Source organism: Suricata suricatta, chromosome 13, assembly GCF_006229205.1.
Source record: "Suricata suricatta isolate VVHF042 chromosome 13, meerkat_22Aug2017_6uvM2_HiC, whole genome shotgun sequence".
Lineage (NCBI taxonomy): Eukaryota > Metazoa > Chordata > Mammalia > Carnivora > Herpestidae > Suricata > Suricata suricatta.
Window position 1 is genome coordinate 84,279,504 of NC_043712.1, and position 21,570 is coordinate 84,301,073.

At 49.2% G+C, this 21,570-nt stretch overlaps 1 protein-coding gene across 1 annotated transcript in view; it reads left to right on the plus strand.

Annotated features, from left to right (window-relative positions):
- Positions 1-21,570, plus strand: part of SLC1A1 (solute carrier family 1 member 1) — a 61,289-nt gene that overhangs the window by 26,108 nt on the left and 13,611 nt on the right. The window contains exons 3-6 of the mRNA XM_029919688.1: positions 15,606-15,698; positions 17,269-17,383; positions 18,449-18,491; positions 20,084-20,182. Coding sequence (XP_029775548.1) covers positions 15,606-15,698; positions 17,269-17,383; positions 18,449-18,491; positions 20,084-20,182 — 350 coding nt within the window. The remainder of the gene's footprint in view (positions 1-15,605; positions 15,699-17,268; positions 17,384-18,448; positions 18,492-20,083; positions 20,183-21,570) is intronic.

Below are 21,570 nucleotides of genomic sequence, written 5' to 3' on the forward strand. Positions count from 1 at the left end.
TCTCCCCCCACCCCCCGCCATCATCTGACACCTCGTCCATGGCGCTCATGTACCTGCTGGTCCTGTAGGTGTCGCCTTTATGACCCCCTAGAATTTTCTCAGCATCAAGATTCTAAATCTCTTCTGAGGCTCTTTTGAAAAGATGATGAAAGCTTTAGACTCTCTCCCAAGAAAAAACGTTCACAGTTATACACAGAATACTGTACTTTGCACGCACTTGCACGAGGTGCATAAATCACTTGATGATCAATACCACTTAAAACTTGGGTCTATGGAGGAATGTATGGTAAGTTGATCCAAATTAGGAAGCAAATCTAAAGCTCATGCATTAAACCGGGTTTCAGAAGAAGAGGTAAAAATACATGTATGAATATACGAGTATAATATGTGATGTTTGAAATATGTATCGCTTTTGGCAGTCAACAACTAGTGATATTTTTGCAGCCGGGCTGTTTCGTGTGCCAGCTCAGCCTTGTGGATAATCTAGGAAAATAATTTGCAGCCCTCAGCACTGTGCTCACCATATAACCCAGCTGCTTTTTGAAGCTGTATCACAGGTCTGGAAAATTTTCCTGAATTTTTTCTAATGTTTGTTTATTTTTGAGAAACAGAGAGACCGAGCACAGGTGGCAAGGGGCAGAGAGAGAGAGGGAGACACAGACTCTGAAGCAGGCTCCAGGCTCTGAGCTGTGGGCACGGAGCCCGATGCGGGGCTTGAACTCAAGAACCTTGATATCAGGACCTGAGCTGAAGTTGGACACTTAACCGACTGAGCCCCCCAGGTGCCCCCTGGACATTTCTACATGTTTCTTTTATCAAACCCCTGGCAGCTAAAACAAGAGTAAAAGTGCGCTGAATCGCCTCCCCTGAGCACAAAATACTCAAAGATTCGAGGGACACAAACAAAGCAGGATGGGAACAGTGATCCCATGTTCATGTGCTGAGTTGTCTGATTAAAGGGCAAAGTTGTGGGAAAACAGGTTCATTGATACATTTTCACTTTGGAACAGATTTGGTGGGAGGCAGCTTGAAACATGTTCTGATCTCTCCACTTTGTAATTCTGCTTCTCAGAATTTCTCGTAAATAATCAGAGATGTTCAGAGATTTAGGTACAAGGATGTTGTTCATGGTAGTGTTACTTTTATAATGGTGGCAAATTATAAGCAGTCTCAGCGGGAGTTATACACCTACGTGATGATTCCGTACAACTATTAAAAACCTTGGAAACATTTAATGACATGTAGATATGTTCTAACACAGTGTAAAATAGGAAAACAAATTACACAATAGGATGTTGTGTATGATCCAAATCTTATTAAAATTTATGTGCGTTTTTTAAAAGTCAGATGAAAACCAAATAGTTCATAACAGTTAGATCTGGATAGCAAGAAAACGTGACTCATTGCCCTTCCTTTACATTTTCAAGGTGAATACATGTTCTTTTTTTTTATGGCTTACTTTTTATATTTGAGACACAGAGTGTGAGTGGGGGAGGGGCAGAGAGAAAGGGAGACACAGAATCTGAAGCAGACTGCAGGCTCTGAGCTGTCAGCACAGTGCCTGACGTTGGGCTTGAACTCAGGAATAGTGAGATCATGACCTGAACCGAAGTCGAGTGCTTAACCAACTGAGCCCCCCAGGTGCCCCTTTGCTTGCTATTTTTGTTTGGTTGGTTTTGTATTTTCTTTCTTCCTCCCTCCCTCTCTCCCTCCCCTTCTCTCCCTTTCCCCCTCTCCCACCTTCCCCCGGAGTGGGATGGGTTCGCGCCGGGTCCCCCAGCCCCGCCCCCAGCCCCGTAGCTCTGTGCTGCCTTTTCCCTGGTGCACAGTCCTTCCCCAAACCTCAGCGCCCCAGCCCCGCGCAGCCAGGAGGGGAACCTGGAGGACGGCTGTGGAAATACACAGGAAGAACAGTTTTCACATTTCAAAAGCCTTTATCAACCCAGCAGAGCAGTAGCTTATTTTAGACACTTATTAGGACGAAGGAAGATGCATGTTGGATGCTGGAGAGTTAAGTGGATGCCCTAAGGACACATAAATTAGAAGTAGGAAAAAAATTGAAACCTATGATTAGTAATCTGTGCTTCTGCATAAAGGAAACTCTCTTGATGAATTAACAAGTAGGGGGGGGGAAACCCTCCAGCATCAAAGCCTTTGCTGACATAAAAAACTTCATAGCTATTTTTTTTAAAACCGAAGCATCCTTCTTCGTGTAATGATAAGGGTGACATGTCCCATTAATTGGGGAAATTTGAATACGGGCTTAGTATCAAGAAGTTGTTGATAATTTTCTTAGTGGTGATAATGGCATTTAGTTATGTAAAATGTCCTTTTTAATGCATATGGAATTACCTAAGGATAGAATGACAATGTCTAGAATTTAGTTCAAGCAAAAAAGAGAGAAAAGGCGCAGTAGATGTAATCTCAAGGCATTTTTAGAGAAAGGCGGTGTAGGCACTAACAGACTCCTTCCCGTAACTGACTGACTGGCGTCCTGAGGTCCCGCTCCGACAACGCGCAGAGTATCGGGTTGGGCCCGTTAACGGTTCGGTTTCTGAGCTGTGCTTATATTATTAGACCAACTGGGGGATTAGCAAGAGAAATGGCTTGTGGACACGGCTGAGAATTGTGGCTCTGGAAAGCCCTGGTCCACAGCTCACCAGCCAGTGAGTTTACGTTCAGAGCACGTCTTCTTTAATACACAGACCGTGGTGACCGGGGCCTCCCATGGCCAGCACAGGAAGGGAACAGCCGCTCAGCCCGTCTCCCGGAGCATCGTTCCAAGATGGCACTTTAGCTGCGCTCAGAATGAGGCCCCCGGCTTTTCCACCCGGCCTCTTGACCGCCACCAGCTGGGCCAGAAGTGCTCTGCCCGGCACAGCGGCCGCCTGCTGTCCCTGTGCTGCGGCTGCGCCTGGACCCTGAGGAGCTCCCCCTTTGCCCCTCTTTCCTGTGATAGGAAGGAGAGCTGAATTCTTCACAGCCTGTTCCTTACTTGGGACAAGGCCTTATGAAAGTTTACAGAATAAAAGTAGGTGAGGCACCAACAGTGACACCCTGCCGCTCCCCAAGGGGTCCTCTGAGAGTCTCAGGGTCTCTTAAGAGGTCTGCCCCTTTGCTTTGCCACCAGCCTGTCCCTCCGTGTGCAGATGTTCCAGGCATTGCCACCACCCGACACTAGGTTTCGAGAAGGGAAAGTATGTGTCTTCCTGCCCCATGCCAGGAGCAGACCTCCTCCCCGGATACTTCCCATCGAGGAATATCCACCTCAGAGGAAACCCTCTCTGCAGGTGCAGAGGGATGGCTTGCCTTGTGGACTCCATCAGGGGACTCCCTCCAGAATGGGTGCCGTTAGTACCTGCGGGGTTGGGGCTTATCCACCAGCCTCAGGACGTGGGAGTCTGTCCGGGTTGGGCTGTGTGGAATCCATGCCGGTTCCTGGCAGTTTGTCCTGAGAGCAAGTGCTCACTGCTACCCGTTCCTGCGGCACCTGACTCTGGATTCCCTCCAACTGTCGGCTCCTCAAAATTGAGCACTCACACTGTACTTTGTTTGTACTGTGGGTTTGCAGTCCAGTACGTTGCAGATTTATACCAAGCCAAGAAAACTCTCTCCTCCTTCATCCCAAACCACTGAGTTCCTGGGTCTTCGCACCGATTTCACCTCCTGGACAAATCCTGCACCAAACCTGAGACTCTGGTAGAGAACTCTTGCATTCTGTTTATCTATGACCCTTCCCCCTCTGACAAGAGCCCTGGTTGGATATTGGATTTACATTTGTGCGAAGCTTCTTCAGGGATAAATATATGACTCCACCCTTTAATGATTTAAAAAAATAATGCTTGTTTCAAACTTTCAATGGTTGTCACTCTAGCCAATGAAAATTTTACATCAGGATTTCCAAAATGTTAGGGCTTGATCTCAACTCTAAGGCCTGAAGTTTTCCACTACTTTTTAACCAAGAAAAAAACAGAAAGGCTTATAGAGGCTTAGATATAAACAATATTTATTAAACAGCAGTCAGATGTAAAATACGTAGCAAGTAGGGATCTGCACACTTTTTTTGTAAAGGGCCAGATCGTGAATATTTTAAGCTTTTCGAGCCACATGCCCTCTGTCCAGCTTTCCAGCTGGCTGTCATGGAAAGGCAGCCATAAACAACGTGTAAGTGATGGGCATGGCTGTGTGCCAAAAAAGCATTTATTTGCAATAGCAGGAGGCCAGCCAGCAGCTGGCCAAGATGAAGGACAAGACTAGATCCTAACTCTCAGGATAAAACGTAGTTGAGGCAGGATCCTTGTGTCAAAATAAACTGGCAGAGTGAGCAGATGCGACTTCTATCAAGCAGTGACAGTGAACGCACTGAAGAGGCGCGGGGGCATGGAGCAGGAGCAGGGTAAGTGAAGTCAGCCAAGGGTTTGGAGACGCCTATTTTAAAATAAAAATTGTTTAACGTTTACTCATTTTTGAGAGAGAGGAACGGAACGTAAGCCGGCGAGGGTTAAAGAGAGAAAGCGCAAGACACAGATCCAAACAGGTTCCAGGCTCTGAGCTGTCAGCATAGAGCCCAGCAAGGGGCTCAAACTCTTGAGTGTGAGATCGTGACCTGAGCTGAAGTCGGACACTCAACCGGCTGAGCCCCCAGACACCCCAGAGATGCTTATTTTTGAAAATCAGGCTTTGCAGGAGAGGACACAGTGGATCGGGTGGCTAGGGAAGGTATTTTTTCTTAAGTGAGACATTCATTTACTCATAAGCAGCCGTGAACGTAGGTACTATCCCACATCCTCTAGCAGAAAGAACTGTGCCATGTGCCCCCCCAACCCCGAAACAGGGTTTGATTAAATTCAACATTTGTTAACCCCAACTGCGTGAAAACATGTGAGCAGAAAACCACCTCTGAGAAGGTGAGGTTCCTGCCACTCACCCGTTCACGGACCCCAGGACTTCTCTGCTGGTCATGTCCACGAGCCCCCATGTGGCCCAGGAGGCGGAAGCATGGAAGGTGCATGTATCGCTTGGTTGTACGGCTTGGTGTTGAGCTGAGAGCATTGAATGTCCACCTCTGCTGGCAGGGGTGGGGCAGGACGTGTGCTCTTCTGGAAGCACTGGTGGTGCCTTGTACAGTTTCATCTCTAGAAAACGGCCCTTTCAAGGTGACCTCTAAACATGCGATTCCATGCTGGGGAAGGCATGATGGCAGCCCCAGACCATATGAACTGCTTGCCTTATTCACACCATCTGTGACCACTGGGTTCTGCCTGAATTTAAGTACTTTTTTTTTTAACCTTCCCAAACCTTGTTGGGGAACCGACAAAATAAGATGAACGAACGATGCAACTTTGTACACATGAATGAAACATTTTCCTAAGATCATCAGGACATTCATGCTGAGTTAAAACACAGCTATTGAAGATGGAAGACTTATTATATAATAGAATCACTTACTATATTTATTTGGTGTCTACAGTGCCTTTTCTGTAAAGAAGAAAGGGGCACCCAACGTATAAGGAATGGCGTTCCCACAGGGAGCGTGCCATTTGGCACAGTAATAGAACGAAAAGTGACAAGAGGAAAGTATGCCTTGCATCAGCCTAACTCTGAGGTAGCGAAGCTGGAGGATCAACCATGAGTGAGCTGTACTCCTGCCCCTACTGTTACTGCCCCGCCTCACGGCCCGCTCAGCGGAAGCTGCCCTGATGTTGTTTCTTAAGGAGTGAGCAACCACGCGAGGATTCTGAGAAGCCTTCTGTGTGTTGAATGCATGGACCTGGATACCACTCATTGATTCATTCATTCATTCCTTCATTCCATCTTCAGTGTCCCAGGCTCTGTGCTACACACATATGATGCAGATAAGTCCTGTTCCAGCGAACAGGAGCCGTGGTGGTGTAAGTGCTTCGGGGGAATGAGGACCTGGGGTGGAGGTATGAAGAAAAGATAAGGACCCGAAGAAGGGGGCGGGGACTCCAGCGGAAGAAAACAGCAGCTTGCCTGGCACGTCGTGAGGACAGCGAGGCTTTGAGCAGAATGCCGGCCACCTGAGGAAGGGGAATGGAGATGGAAAGGCGGGCATGTGCCTTCGTCAGGGGTCTGTCTAGCAGTGACAGCCATTTCTGCAAAGGCACACCCTGATCGAGCATCAGGTGGGGAAGTATTACTAAAGAAAAGAAGTTCCGCGCCGCTTGTTAAAGGTAGTCAGGCAGACGTTATCCGGGACCATCGTGATAGGCGTGGGGACCTCTGCGTGGTGCGGTTTCTCAGTGGGGGACAGAGAGGGGGCTCAACTCCAAGTGAATCCAGCATCAACAAGTGAGACTTGATAGCCAAGGAGCAGGGGAGGGGGAGGGGTGGACGGAAATTTACGAAGAGGAAGCATCGGGGTGAGGGGCTCTGGCTAAGCCACCCCAGTAGGAATCTTGCTGAGGGCAGGCCAGGGTGAGCAGACCTCACCTGGAGGGGGGAGGTTGTGGGGCTGGAGAGCCTGCTTAGGCGTGCAGAGTGACCAGGTCCTGAGGGATCTGGCTAAACTGCCTTACCAGGGTTCTTACTAAAACTAGGCTGTCCAGGAAAATACACAGATGGGCATAGAAGGCTCAGGAGCCTGACAGAGTGTGGTCAAACAGACAGCCGTGTCAGTGTCGGTCATGGAGGGGCAGGAGGGCCTAGTGGTTAAGTCTGCCACACCAGGGAGCCAGATGGACTGCCTCAACGTGAATCCTGCCTCTGCCGTTTGCCACCTGTGAAACCTGGACACTCAACTATACAACAGGGCAATCGCAGTGCTGTGTCACAGTGTGCCTGATACTGTCAGAAGTTTCTAGAAAGCCCTGCATTGGCATCAGCAGCTACAGAGCCGGCATTAGAATTGAGCCATACAAACGAAAGCACATGCAATGGATTTCATTCTGGAAAAGAAAACATTATCAAAAGACTTACTCTTTGTAAGACACTAGATTGTAAAGTTTACCGGCGGGCAAGTGACTTCTACCCAGAATCCTGAGCTACCAATTTTATAGGATAGGGAGAAGCAAAAAGAGAGCTCAGTAATAATTAGGTTGTGTTTGAAAACAAAAATAGAAGTTTCACTGAGCTGTCAGCCATCCCAATGTCAAAGCATTCGTGTGGATTTTGAAGAGACTAGCTGAGTCCCTCAGATCCTCTGACATGATTTAATGCTCTCCTGAAACCATACCCTCCTGTAAAAGCTCGTGGGAAAAACTGGTCCCAACTACAAACACTGCCAAGGTCTGTGGTGTAAAAGATGCTGAAAACCGCCCCCGGATGGCCGAAGACCAGGAGACCTGCCTGCTGCTTCATGGCGCACGTTTTCAACATCAAATGTGGACCTGCTGACGGAGGCTGCAATAGTGACCTTGCGGTGGTTCTGACCGAGGACCAGTTTATCCTGGTAACTTCGCAGAATAGTCTAGGGTGGTGATACAGCCTGTTTTCAGGGAGTTCTTCGTATTGATGCCTTTGAGAATAACAGATGTCATGGGCCAGGCGTGCACAGAAATATGTTTTATATTCCCCATGCGCACACCGCGCCCCCCCCCGCCTCTCCCCTGTCACATCCCGGGAGTATTAATCCAGGCTGCAGCTTGTGTCCCTGTGTGCTGGGCTACCAGAGCCAGATCACAGCCAGTCCTCTTCACCCTGAGGAGCGAACTTTTGCATTTAGTCCTTGTAGCAACACAAATAATAGGGTAAGTGGGACTTGATGTCCATTTTTGGGGATAAGGGCAGCTCCAAGACTGTTCCAAGATCACACAGATCACAAGGGCACCCAGGACTAGTGCCGAGTCTCGAGTTCTGTTGTGGGACATTGCACTGTCGAAGGACCAGAGCCTGAGAGAGGGGTCCGGGGCCGGCAACCAGACCTACTAGCTTACCTGTTCAGCCGGCATGTTTGTCGCGCTCCTCCTATGTGCTGGGCACTGGCGGGGCACTGATGAACGTGCAGTGACCTGGGTCTCCTGCTCTCCGCAGAGCTCACTCTGGTCTAGTGCGTAAGACTGAGTAAATAAGGAACCCAGTGACAAAAATTGTGAAATGTGGTGTGAGCAGGGTGTCACATGAGGAAAACGGAGGAGCCTCATTTAGCCTGTAACTCAGGGAAGGATCCCAAGGAAAAGACTTGAAGTAGACAAGTGAGGAGTCGAGGAAGGCAGGCAGGCAGAGGGGGAGCCACGACAAGTGGGAGCTCGGTCTGCTCTGGAGGAGGGCTGGAGCACTACGGAACAGGAAGGCAGCACAGGCTGGGCCGGGCGGGCAGACCCGCTGAGGACAGGGTCGCTTCAAGCAGAGTAAAGAGTTTCCAGTTTATCATCGGTGCCCTTGGGGGTTGTGCCAGAGTGTGAAATGGCCTGGCGGGTGCTTTTAAAGGGTCTCTAGCCCCCATGTGATGAAGGAATCCAGACGGACTCTGGAGACAGTGAGGGAATGAGCGAGCTGACTGGCTGAGCGCCTTGCGTTTGGTCAGCGCCACCGTCACACCGACCGTTTCATTCAGTTATAATGGAGGCTGTCTGCCAAGTGCAAGTTCAGTTGAAGGCCCTGTCCCAGGTTCCTTGTCCATGCGGTTTCTGGTCTTCACAGCAGCTGTGCAAGATGAGGTTCTCCACTTGCTCCTCAGAATTACCCTGTAGGAGGTAGAGGCATGAAAACCTGCATTTTTATAGAGGCAGAAATGGGAGTCTGGACGGAGAAGGCTGGGATTATGCCCGGGCTTGTTCTGCTCCTGATGGAGGGACAGGAGTCCTCTGCACAAGAGGGTTTAACCCCCATGCAGCAGTGAGTTCCTTGGATGTTGTGTCCATTCAATGCCAGCCCCAAAACCCCTTCCAGTAATGGAGTTAATTCTGACACCTTAATGGCAAGGCAGAAAGAGACCCTCATGAGAACTTTGCTCTCCGGTGGGTGGTAGCTCAGTCGGCTAGCTCTCGCAGGAGGCTTTTGCCCTTGGGTGTTTATTTTTAAAACGTGCTATTGTTTAGCCCCCTGCGACTGCTTCCTTTGCAGTGTTTTTATAAAAGGTTCTAAAAGATTATTACAGCTCTGGCCGGGAGCCAGCCTCCCCAGCTCATCAGAGCCTCCTCCCAAGGTAAAAAAGCAAGTGTGCTTTCTTAAAATAAAGAGCTAGCAGGTTCCCCCTAACTCCAAGGACAGCCGTGGATGGTGTCCCTGTTTCAAGGCCACAGCCCAGCCTCAGAACGGTCCCTTGTTTGAAAAGACAAGCGTGGGCTCACTGGGAACGGGACTTGCTATGGAAATAAAAATGCAGTGTTAAAAATTCAAAACTAAATCAATGTTTAGCAAGTTAGCACTTGTTAAAGGTGGTAAGGTGGATTTTGTTCAGGACCCTCACGGCAGGTGTGGGGACCGCTGCGGTGGGATTGGGCATTGGTCGGGGAGAAACGGGGCTCAACTCTGAATACAGCATCGCAAGTGGTGATTGATCGTCAAGGAGCGGGATGGGGTGGGGGTCAGTGGGTGGAAAATCACTAAGCGGGAACGTCAGGGGTACTGGAGGGTTCTGGCCAAACTGAACTAACAGGATTCTTTTAAAAATTTTTTTTAACATGTATTCATTTTTGAGAGAGAGAGAGAGACAGAGCTTGAGTGGGGGAGGGGCAGAGAGCGGGGGAGACACAGAATCTGAAGCAGGCTCCAGGCTCTGAGCTGTCAGCACAGACCCCAGTGTAGGGGTCAGAGTCACAAACCATGAGATCGTGACCTGAGCCAAAGCCGGACGCTCAACTAACCGAGCCACCCAGGTGGCTCTGAGCTAACAGGATTCTTGCTGGAGGCGGGCCAGGGTGCCCATACCTCACCTGGGGGACAGTGGAGCATGGAGAAACTGCCCAGATGTGGAGGGTGGGGACTCTGGTAAAACTAACTTAGCAAAGTTCTTGCTAAACCTGGATTTTGCAAGAAGTACGCAGATGGGCTTAGGAGAATCTTGGCGGGGGGGGGGGGGGCGACTAAAGTACAGTCAAGCAACGAATCTTTGTCCGAATCCTGCTCATCTTTTCCTGCCCAGTTCAGATGTGGCCGTCTGCCACGCCACCTCAGCTCCTGCAGAGCACCGCGTGCCCGTCCTCTGTGCCGGCGCTTTGCAGAGCCTCCAGCTTCCTTCACATAGTGCGATAATGATTTCAGGAGTGGGATTCAGTGACCCACCGCGTGCACAGTGACACCCAGTCCTCGTCCCGTCTTCCTCAGTGCCCGTCCCCTCCCCCCCTCCCCTCCAGCAGCCCTCAGCTTGTTCTCTGTATTTAAGAGTCTCTTATGTTTTGCCTCCCTTTCTGTTTTTATCTTATTTTTCCTTCCCTTAAGTTCGTTTGTTTTGTATCTTAAGTTCCACATATGAATGAAGTCACATGATATTTTTCTTTCTCTCACTAGTTTCGCTTACCGTAATACCCTCCAGTTCCATCCACATAGTTGTAAATGGCAAGGTTTCATTCTTTGTGATTGCCAAGTAATATTCCATTGTGTGCATGCACCACATCTTCTTTATCCATTCATCTGTCGATGGACATTTGGGCTCTTTCCATACTTTGGTTATTGTCAGTAGTTCTATAAACACTGGGGTGCAGATGCCCCTTCGAAGCAGCATTTTTGTATCATTTGGATAAATAGCTACTGGTGCAATTGCTGTATCGTAGGGTCGTTCTAGTTTTAATTTTGAGGAACCGCCATACTGTTTCCCAGAGTGGCTGCACAGTTTGCACTCCCACCAGCAGTGCCAAAGAGGTCCTCTTTCTCTGCATCCTCACCAACCTCTGTTGTTGTCTGAGTTGTTCATGTTCGCCATTCTGACGGGTGTGAGGTGGTGTCTCTGTGCGGTTTTGATTTGTATTTCCCTGATGACGAGTGACGTTGAGCATCTTTTTATGCAAAGCATCCAGTTTCCTAACTGGATGGGAGGGATCCCCTTTTTATTTTTAATTTCCAGTCAGTCACGGATCAGTAACCTTTGTAGACTATAATAGAGATGAATTACCAGGGAAAGATATAAAAAATAAAATGCTAGCCCCACTTTTTGTGATTCTCTTCTGCCATCGTAAAATCACTGTCCAATTACCGTGGAGATTTTTAAGCCCTTACCTCTGGCTTCTGTACACACCTGCCTCGTGATGTGTTAGTGCGCAGCCCCTCACCTGTCAGTTCCCAGAAGAGACAGGATCTGGGATGGACCACAAAGAGAGGGAGCCCGGCTTCTCCAGGCACGAGGCATGGCCTGGCAGGGGTCAAGGTGGCTACTGAGAGTGGGGCCCCAGGACAAAGTACAGGGACACCCCCCACCCCCGGGCTGGGATGGAAGTGCACGAGCCGTTTGACCTTTCCCCCAGTAAGGGACGGGGCTGTATTCTTAACCACTGTGTCGCGCTGGCTCTTAGCCACGCGCTACAAAACTCTAGACCAGTGCTGCCGCCCAGAACCTCTGCAGCGGTGCACACGTTCTGTCCGTGCCCTCCGTGCAGTGTCACGAGCGGCACGTGGCTGGGGAGCACTCGGAACGTGGCAGGTGTGAGCACCGTTCTGTGGCACCCGCTGAGCCAGACCACGTGCTCCCAGCAGGCGCAGAAGCGCTCCAGGAGCGCAAGGCCTGGGTCTTTGGGACCCGGGGGAGAAACGGCCTCTTTTTATGCAGAAAGCACATGTATACATTTAGTGCCTAGACGTGTGCAGTCTTCCATAGTGTTACAGTGTCATGGGCAAAGGTGTCTACAAGGGGATGCGGGGAAAGACCGGCGGAGGAACACTAGCATACTAGACTCGTTCTCACGTGATGGGCGTGCCATGTAGGAAAAGCGCTCTTGCTGGTCTCCCAGGAACCAAACCAAACCACCCGGTACAAGTGGTCTCTAAGGAGAGTGCCTGCCGAGTCCTAATCGCTGCCACAGGGCGGATCTCTGAAATGGGCCCCCTCTGTAGGGAGGGGGCTGCCTGTAAAAAGATGCAGTTCTTTCTGTCACAGGGAAAGCATCAGATACAAAATTCTTCTTTAAGTTGTATTTATTTATTTTGAGAGAGAGACAGAGCACAAGCAGGGGAGGGGCAGAGAGAGGGAGACACAGAATATGAAGCAGCTCCAGGCTCCGAGTTGTCAGCACAGAGCAGACGCAGGGCTCGAACCCACAAACTGTGAGATCATGACCTGAGCCGAAGTCGGACACTTCAACCAACTGAGCCGCCCGGGCGCCCCCACTCACCACGTCCCAGGCTGAGGACAGCCACATGGAGCTCGCGGTCACTACCACGGAAGCACAGAAAGGAGGGTTCTCACCATCACGGCGGTGAGGTGGCGCTGGGCTGCAGCCTCCCAGTGCGCGGATAGAGCCAGGGTGAACCAGTGGTTAGGAATATGGCCTGTGGGGTCGAATCTGGGTTGGGATCCCAACGTCTCCGTGGAACAGGGAGGGATAAAGGAGGTGACACATTCCACCGACCTTTTCATTAGAATTATCCTCAGCATCGTTGCTGTTATTAGCCGGTGGGGTGTGTACACCATCCAACAGGCTTTCCCTATTCAGGTTAAGTTCAGGCAGGTTCCTGTGATTTGTGGAGGTTTTCGAAACTGAGGCTGTTTCGCTGCATGTGTTCCCACACTCTGTGCTGGCCCTCACCTCCCCCCTCAGCACATTATAATTGTCCAAGAGCCTGGAATTGGGGCGCCAGCTCTGCCCCCGACCAGTGACGGCTGGAGACGTGGAAGGTAAAATGTAACAGAAGTACCAGTGTTGGTTCGAATACATTTGTTTTTAATGTGTGTTTTTTTGGGTTTTAGTGTTTTTTTAGATTTTGGGTTTTGGGGGTTTTTTTGAGATAGAGGGAGAGACAGAATCCAAAGCAGGCTTCAGGCTCTGAGCTAGCTGTCAGCACAGAGCCTGATGCAGGGCTCGAACCCACGAACTGTGAGATCATAACCCATGCTGAAGTCAGATGCTCAACCGACTGAGCCCCCCAGGCGCCCCTCGAGTACCTCCCTGGTCTGTGTAGGAGAATTGTAGGACTGAGGTACGTTCAGGAGAACGGGAAGTAGAGCCCTTCCCGAAGGTAACTACGATACAGTTGCTGTCCTCCAGCAGAGAGGAGCTGGCTGACTGCTTTAGAGGATGTATTTAAGATATTCCCACCAAGAATCTCATTATTATGAAGCCTTTTATTGCCAGCTGGGTTCTAGAATAGAAGCAGAGGCACCAGCCCATGGCCACATCATTAAGACAAATGAAGACATATTAACATATGCTGGAAACAATTACCTACATAGATCTAATTTGTTTCACTGCTGGAAGAAAACCCTGAGAGGGCACAGAACACACAGCCCAGAACAGTTCCGCAGCTACCCTGTGAGCCTGTCGCCTGTCAGCACCTTCAGGGCTGGGAGCTGCTGAAATTAGATGTCGACCCAAGGACGGGACATCCGAAAATACATCCTCGCTTGGGCCAGGATTCCAAGGGCTTATACAGGTTATGTGGAGTTTTGTGGAATTGGTGACTTTTTGTTTGTTTTTTAAAATCAACCACTATTGGTATAAAGATTTTGATTATGAAAATAATGCACAGAGCTCTAAACTGGAACATTCGAGCACACTTTTATATTCATATAGTCTTCTTAGCAAACTTACACATTTGCATTCTTCTTTGCTCTCCAAGAGACTGAGGCTAAGTAGGAGATAGTTCACTCATTTCTGAATTGTGCTTTCAGTGTCTTTTGATTCTTTTTTTTTTTTTTTTGATGTTGCTGTTATTTCAGCGTTGTTATTTTTAATTGTCGCACCACCGGGAGAAGGAAGTCTTCTCAGTACCCCATAGTGCATTTCTCCCAAAGAGAGAGAACAGGAGCGCACATCAGGATTACTCTTGAATGAGTTTGTTGCAAGATGCCCATCACTTGGGAATGACAGTCTTGTCCCAGTCTTGTTGGTGAATGGGCCCTAAAACGCCCTGGGGTGGCCGCTAAGTTGGCCAGAACCCCTTTTCTCAAAATATTAACTTCCAGAGGAATGGCGTGTTGGCGGTGAGAGCCGATTCGTCCCGTCATCCTGGTGCTGATAAGCTTCCTTCCAGATCGGTCCTGTACGTCAGTTATGCACAATTACATATGAGAAGTGTAATCCCCACCTGAAAGAAATAGGTACCCCTTTCGTAGCGTGAGGAGTGAACACGAAAGCCACCTGTGCATGCTGTGACCTACCAGTTCACTACATTTTCCTTGGTGTCACCTCACAACATCCCCCTCATTCTTCCTGCCACCTGCACTAGAGACTTTGCTAACATTTATGGGACAGGTCACACGTATTGAAGATTCAAGAAGTCATTTTCTGTGATGATTGTTTGATTCACAGTGGGATTCTCATTTTGGAAATAGGGCAGGGTAGAGTCTGAAACTTTCCCTTTTTAATGTTTATTATTTATGAGAGAGAGACAGACAGCATGAGTGGGGAAGGGACAGAGAAAGGAGACAACAGAATCTGAAGCAGGCTCTAGGCTCTGAGCTGTCAGCACAGAGCCCAACATGGCTTGAACTCAAAGACCGCGAGATCATGACCTGAGCCGAAGTTGGACACTCAACCACCTGAGCCGCCCAGGCGCCCTTGAACCCTTCCCGTGACGGTGTGCTGATGGATGGTCTGGTTGCCTCCCCACACACTGTCTCCCACATAGTAGCTGCCCAGCCAGCCGCGTCGTTTGGCTCCATTTATAGGAGCATCTTCGATGGAGGGCAAGGGCTTCCAGCAAGAAGGGGTGCACCACCCCCCGGACAGCTGCGGTTGGCATTCTGGACAGCGCTTTCACTGGCAGATGACACCCAGTCATGTGACAGGCCACCCAGTGCCATTTGAGACTACATACAGCTAACAGCATGGCCCCAAGTCTCCTAAACTGGAAATTTAAAAATTGGAAATTTTTTTCATATCCTGTCTCTTTAGAGTGGGTGTTTTAAGTTGTCTCCCCATCAGAGCCATACGCAATAGGGTTGTTAACATAGAAGCAATATGAACATCTTGAAAAGAAGAGAATGTGCTGGCCAGGATAAATAAGGAAATTACTGTGATTTAATATTGAAGTTGGCTCTGGGACTCTCTTAAAGCCCCTCCAGTAAGTGGACGATTAAATACATTAAAGTACAGTCACAAGACAGGATTACGTGGCCATTAAAAGTCCCCCCGAGGAATTTGTAATAAGAAAATGCTTATAATACAGTATTAAGAAGAGAGGATTAAAAAGTATAGAATTCCCTCAGCTGTGTTTACAAAAAAGAAAAAAATACTGACAGAAAATTCATCAGAATATCAACTATGAGAGATGGAATGGAGTGATTTTTCTTTTCCTTTTTTCAGATTTTTATAATAAACATATTATCACTTTCACGGTCATACATAAAAGTTATCTTGGGCGCCTCTGTGGCTTAGTTGGTTAAGCTTCCAACTTTGGCTCAGGTCATAATCCCACGGTCGTGGGATCGAGCCCCATGTCAAGCTCTGCCTCTCTCCCGCTTTCTTGCACGCATGCGCGTTCTCTCTCTCTCTCTCTCTCTCTCTAATAAAATTAAAAATTAAAAATGTAATTTAACTTCTCCCCGCTCACAGGTGTTGCCGCCCTGGATTCCAGCGTATCTGGGAAAATTGGTCTACGCGCTGTCGTCTATTATTTCTGTACCACAATCATTGCTGTGATTCTAGGTAAAATCTATTTCTGATTCCTTACTCCTCTGTATAATGTGACTCTTCCTTTAAAAGTAGTTGGGCTTTTTTTAAAATGCATTTTATTTTTAATTCAGAAAGTAATGCTGTCAAACTACCAGGATCCTTTGGGCTTCAATTCTACACAACACCTTTTCTATGAAGAAAATATAACACTGACCCAAGTTCAGCCAGGGTGCTGCTTATTAATGTCCCCAGTAAGAAACAGAGGGTGACAGTTCTTTGCCTTTATTAGAAGGAAGTGAAGCCAAGAGCTTCTGTCATAGTGGAGTGGAGTCTAATTATGAAATATTTCTAAAAAGATAGCAGTTCAGTGCATCTCAAATTCCACGTGGCGCTGAGAACTCCCAGCAACGTTCCAAGTATAAATTCCACTTAAAAGGGGAGAAAGTTCTAAAAAGGGAACAGAGCTGCTCTTGTGCCTTGGGCCTTCTTTTGTGAAGAGTGTGGTCCATCCTTTGTGACCTGACGTTTCAAGAAGGCTGCTCCATGTGGGAAGAGTGGACGGGAACGTGCTCGGATGTGGCGGCCGGCGTGACCCTGCCACTCCACGTTAATACACTGTTGGGTGTGGTGGGGTGGCGGTGCTGGTGGGCAGGGCACCTGGGGGGCCTCAACCTCAGGAGGTTCCTGAGGGAGGCAGACATGAAGGAAAGAGCAGGTGTGTGCCTCCTGCCACGCTGAGAGGGAAGAGGGGACCACACCCGCCTTGTCCTGTGTTGCCCACCGACCCCTGCTGCCTGCAGAACTGGCCTGCCCTGGCCCTGGCCCTGCCCTCCGTGGGTTGGCATTCTTCACCCCCCTCCAGTCAAGCAGTCTCTGTTGCCTTGGTCTGTACTCCAGCCTTCCACCTCTACTTGGACACCTCAAAGGACAAGAACCCATTACCTCCAGGGGCCAAAATGGCACCCTCAGATCCTCCCCATTTAGACAGTTCCTTATAGCAAGAACCATCTCTCCCTGTAATCCCTGTTTTTTCCTGCTTCCACCCCCCGGAGAATCACAGGGAACAATAGTCTCCCTAACCCTAACTCTTTTTTGGATTACACAACAGCCTTCCAGATACCTGAAGGCTTGTGGTATGGAAGGAAGAAAAGGCTGGTTTTATATGAGCCTGGGGAAAATAACCAGCATCCTTGGATAAAAGTTATGTAAAGATCTTGAATGGGCTGAAAATGAACTGAGTTGGAAAAATGAATCACCCTCACCCCAACCCCTGGCTAGGCTGATCTCATAAGCTAAGGAAAAGAAAATAGGATATTCTCATCAGCAAGGGTTTCCAGAAGTAGTTCTGGAATGCAGCCTTTCCATTTAAATTAAAAAAAAAAAAATACCCATGACAAGAGTTCCTTCTGATTCATTCATATGGAAAAGTAATCAAGTCTGCTCACAAGGTTCAGGCTGAGGCCCAGCATCTTGGCTGGACCTTGGAGTCTTCTTCCAGTTTTGTCTGGTACCATCATGCCTCTTGGTTCTAAGAAGGGTATACCAGGGGTGCTAGGTGTTCTGGAAGGTTCCTAATGCTCTGTGGTGCTCTCCTCGGCCCCAGGCATCGTGCTGGTGGTGAGCATCAAGCCTGGTGTGACCCAGAAAGTGGAAGAGATTGACAGGACGGGAAGTAGCCCTGAAGTCAGTACAGTGGACGCCATGTTGGATCTGATCCGGTGAGTGTTTTGCCCGCGGGGCAGCCCCGGGCGTGCCGCCTGTGATACTGTGCTCACAGGGGACCACATGCTTCCATGCAACGCTGTCGCTGTCTTGAAACTGCTGATAGTTTTTGAATCATTGCATGTTTTCGTTTGGCCCTGGACCCTGAAATGACACAGCCTAGTCCTGTCTGCCAGCTGGGCTGGGTTGGGGGGGGGGGGGTCAGTTCCGAAACACACCTGAAGAAGTACATTTTTTAATTGCACAGGAAAAGCCTTCTTCTCAAAAGCAATCAGGTCTGGGAATTGGTCAGTTACTTTCAAGATAGCAGTTAGAGCAGAGGATCCTTAAAAAATGACACAGATAGGCATTACATATTTTGTCGACACAAAATTTAAGCGTGTTTATTTGCCAGCGTTTGAGGTGAGGCCCGAGTCTTTTCTCTGAGTGTTGTCAGTTGTGATTCCGTACATTTTTCTTGCACCTGCTGCACCAATCAAGGCATCACGTAAGATTTCCAGGTTCAGTTTTCATGAAGGAGAGCAACAAACCCCTTAGAAACTATAAAGCAAGCAGAGTGCCGCCTCCTGCCAGTTTTTCTTTCCATTTCCGTGGACTCCCCAAACCTAACTGACCCACAGAAATCTTAGTCACTTGTTGAGTTGAGTTTCCAAGCACTGAGTTTCGTTTTGAAGAAAAACCACGCCTTCCATCTCACACTCCCGTTTCACCACAGACTCACAGTTTTAATTCACCATCGTGCCGACGTTCTCATTAGCATAGTGTAAAGGGATTTCCTAACTGTGAGCGTCCGCCTGCCCATGCATCGTTTCAACCAGATCAGCGAGCGGACCAGTGACTCAGTGAGTCAGCTGGTGATGGCTGTGTGAGAGCGCTTCCTAGACGTGGTTGAAGCTCACTAGGGGGGGAAATCTAAACACGAGGAAGGATTTTGCCAAGAAGGAACCAGAGGAGGAACTGGAGGACTTTCTCTGTGGCCTGCTCATGTTCGCCCATGTATTGGATGTGACAAAAACCAAACACTTCCCTTAACGCGACACTGCTTTTCATGTCCCCAACAGGAATATGTTCCCGGAGAACCTCGTCCAAGCCTGTTTCCAGCAGGTAAGAGTAATGACTTCTGCCTTCAGATTTGCTCCACGCTTTGCTTCACCGATTAGTACTGTTCCCTGCTGTGACCCAGGAAGTGGAAGGAGCCCATCAAAAATGGCAGGAAACACACCCTCGCATGAGAATGCAGAGCAAATCCCAGGTGCCTCCGGGCTTCAGGTCCCAAGAGACGTCCCTGTTGTTACTGACCCCGCCCCCTTTCCCAGACGCTGAGGGCTCCAGTGAAGCCAGCCATCAGGAACCCATCCAACAAAGAGTGTTTAAAAATGTGGGCTCTTGTGCCTGTCTTTTGGAGAACCACGAGGTGTTTGTGGAGAAGCTTAGACTGTTGCAGATGCAGGCGCTGAAAGAGTAGCCCTCCGTCTCCCGTTCCTTCCTCCCTCCCTCGTGTTGGGAGAGCAGGACCCAGCCCACACGCGCACCCGCCCGTGATCCCGGCGTTCGGTCTGCTCCTTAATCGTCATGCACCCGTTGCCGACCCTCCCGCTCCCCGGCGACGGAACAAAGCCATGATTTTTTTTCTCTAGGAACGTTGAACAATCTCTTCACTCCCATTTAGCCCTTCTCTCTTGTTTATCTGTGCACTTAAGACAGCTGAGTCTATCACAAACTGCTGAATTCATTTACATAAATTACGTGAACAGAGACCTCTGTGTATACCAACAAAATGGCAATTAAGTTGCTCCCTGCCGACCTCCAAGAGGCACAGAACCACCTCTATCTCAAGGGTGCCTGTGCGGCACAGCCACAGTGGTCATTTGTGAGGTGGGTGACGGTGGCAGAGTCTCGGAGGAGTGACGTTGATGCCTGGTGTCATGGTGTACTAGCTCTTTCTCTCTGCTGAAGGCGTGCAGCACCTAACAGCTGAAGGACGGGAATTCAGCAGAAAGCTCACTCATGGACTAGCCTTCAAGTGACTGTTGATTTTGGAACTACCGTATACTTCTTGACATTAAAGTCAGGGTGACTACAGTTATCCAAGTAATGAGGTGTTTCTCCTGGGTTAAAAATAACAAATGAGTAAACAAATAGAAACAGAATGATTGATAGGATCCCTGTCATGTCTATTAAAGCACCTCCAAATAAAACCTGTACTTTCGGGGCGCCTGGGTGGCTGAGTCGGTTAAGGGTCCGACTTTAGCTCAGGTCATGATCTCACAGTCTGTGGGTTCGAGCCCCGCGTCAGGCTCTGTGCTGACAGCTCAGAGCCTGGAGCCTGCTTCCAATTCTGTGTTTCCCTCTCTCTACCCCTCCCCTGCTTGTTCTTTCTCTCTTTCTCAAAAATAAACATTAAAAAAAAAACAACCCTATACTTTCTTTCCTATTACCACTCTGTCAATCTGTCCTTTACTATGAAAGAGAACATTCTGACATCACTGAATGGTGGCTATGGGAATCAGAGTTTGGATTTTATAGTCTCAGTTTGGCTTCCCAAGCCTTATGAGAGGTACTATCAAAATCTGGAACCAAGAGAGGTGACAGAGGCAGAACCCTTTGGTGGCACTCAGCCAAAGTCCTGTGGTTTAGACTCATGTGCTTGAAAAACTCTTATTTTGTTTGGTCTTTTTCTTCCCTCCAACGTGCAGTATAAAACCAAGCGTGAAGAAGTGAATCCTCCCAGTGGGCCCGGGATGAACGTGACGGAAGCATCTGTCACAGCCGTCATGACGACTGCCATTTCCAAGGTACCTTGTTGCCCCCCCCCCTTCCCCGCTAGCAGGGGCTGAGTCGTGAGCAAGCAGGAGACGGAAATACAGTGGGTCCTCATTACCCGCGAATTCGTCTACTCACTACAGTGTGTTTGCAAGCCCGCAGTCAACGCTACGCACTCAGGTCATTTGCAGACACACACAGTAGTGAGAAGTTTAAGTTGCCCAGTGCACACGTGTCCCTCTGAGGCTGAACAAGGCTAAGCCCTGCCTTTTTTTTTTTTTTTAAGTAGGCTCCACACCCAATGTAGGGTTTGAACTCACAACCCTGAAATCAAGAGTCACGTCCTCTACAAACGGAGCCATCCAGGCACCCGGAGCTGTGCCTTCTCCTTCCAGCTCTTATTGTCAACAAGTGCCCTTTTAGCAGCATGTGTATGCCACACTTCTCATGTTTCTGTGCCTTTTCATGATGATTTGACTGTTTAAAACGTCCTGCACTTGTAATGCCGCAGCGTTGTCTGTGGCTCTCAGGGCAAGAAGGCTCTAGTGTCCCGTGTGGAAATTATACGTGTGTTAGATCAGCACTCAGGCCGAGTGTGTCGGTTGTGAGTTCAGTGTTAACTCGGTAAGACACATTAAATATTTATGTTTTTGCACAGAAACACACCTAAAGTAAGGTCATATGCTGGGTTCTTTGATGACAATGTTGTGAACCCTGGTTCCCCGGAAGCTGACGTCGTGTTTCCCCTGGGAACAAGGATTCAATATTTGCTAACTTGGTGTTGGTGGGTGGCCGCTTGGCAAAGCGTGCACCACACGTTGAGGAGCAGCTGGACCACTCGGAGGGAAGGGCGTGCCCCACTGCCTCTGTGTCAGCTGCCACTCCGTGGAGTTGGGCCCCTGTTGCTTTAGAGTTGCGAGACCACCTCAGTGTGGAATCGAGGCCACCTTGCGTCTCCAAAACTCTGTGCCCAGACGTGATTCCGGGTCCAGAGTTTTGCCTGCTGGATGGGCCATGCCGTACAGGCACCGCGCCCTGCAGTGCAGATCGGTGCGGCTGGCATTGCCCTCCTGATGGAGGACGTCAGTATTCCTGCAGCGGACTCACAAAAGCCCTGCCAGGTGCAGAGGAGTGAACATAGGTCGCCTCCCCTCAGTTCTGCCACCAGGAGTCCACCATCCCCTTATCCATAAAGTCCATGGGTTTTGAGAGCTGTCGGACTTTCAGCCTTGGGGGTGAGACTGTGTGGGCCTCACATAGTCCGTCTGTAGTCCTCGAGGAGGTTCCTGCTGCACGTTCTCTGCCTCCACACACAAGGGAACACTTGAAGGGAAAAGTAAATGTTGGGAAGACTTAAGAGTTCAGTTAGATGGACCCGGTTGGCTCTGTGGCCCTCCACGGCTGGGCCCCCCAGGCTTCC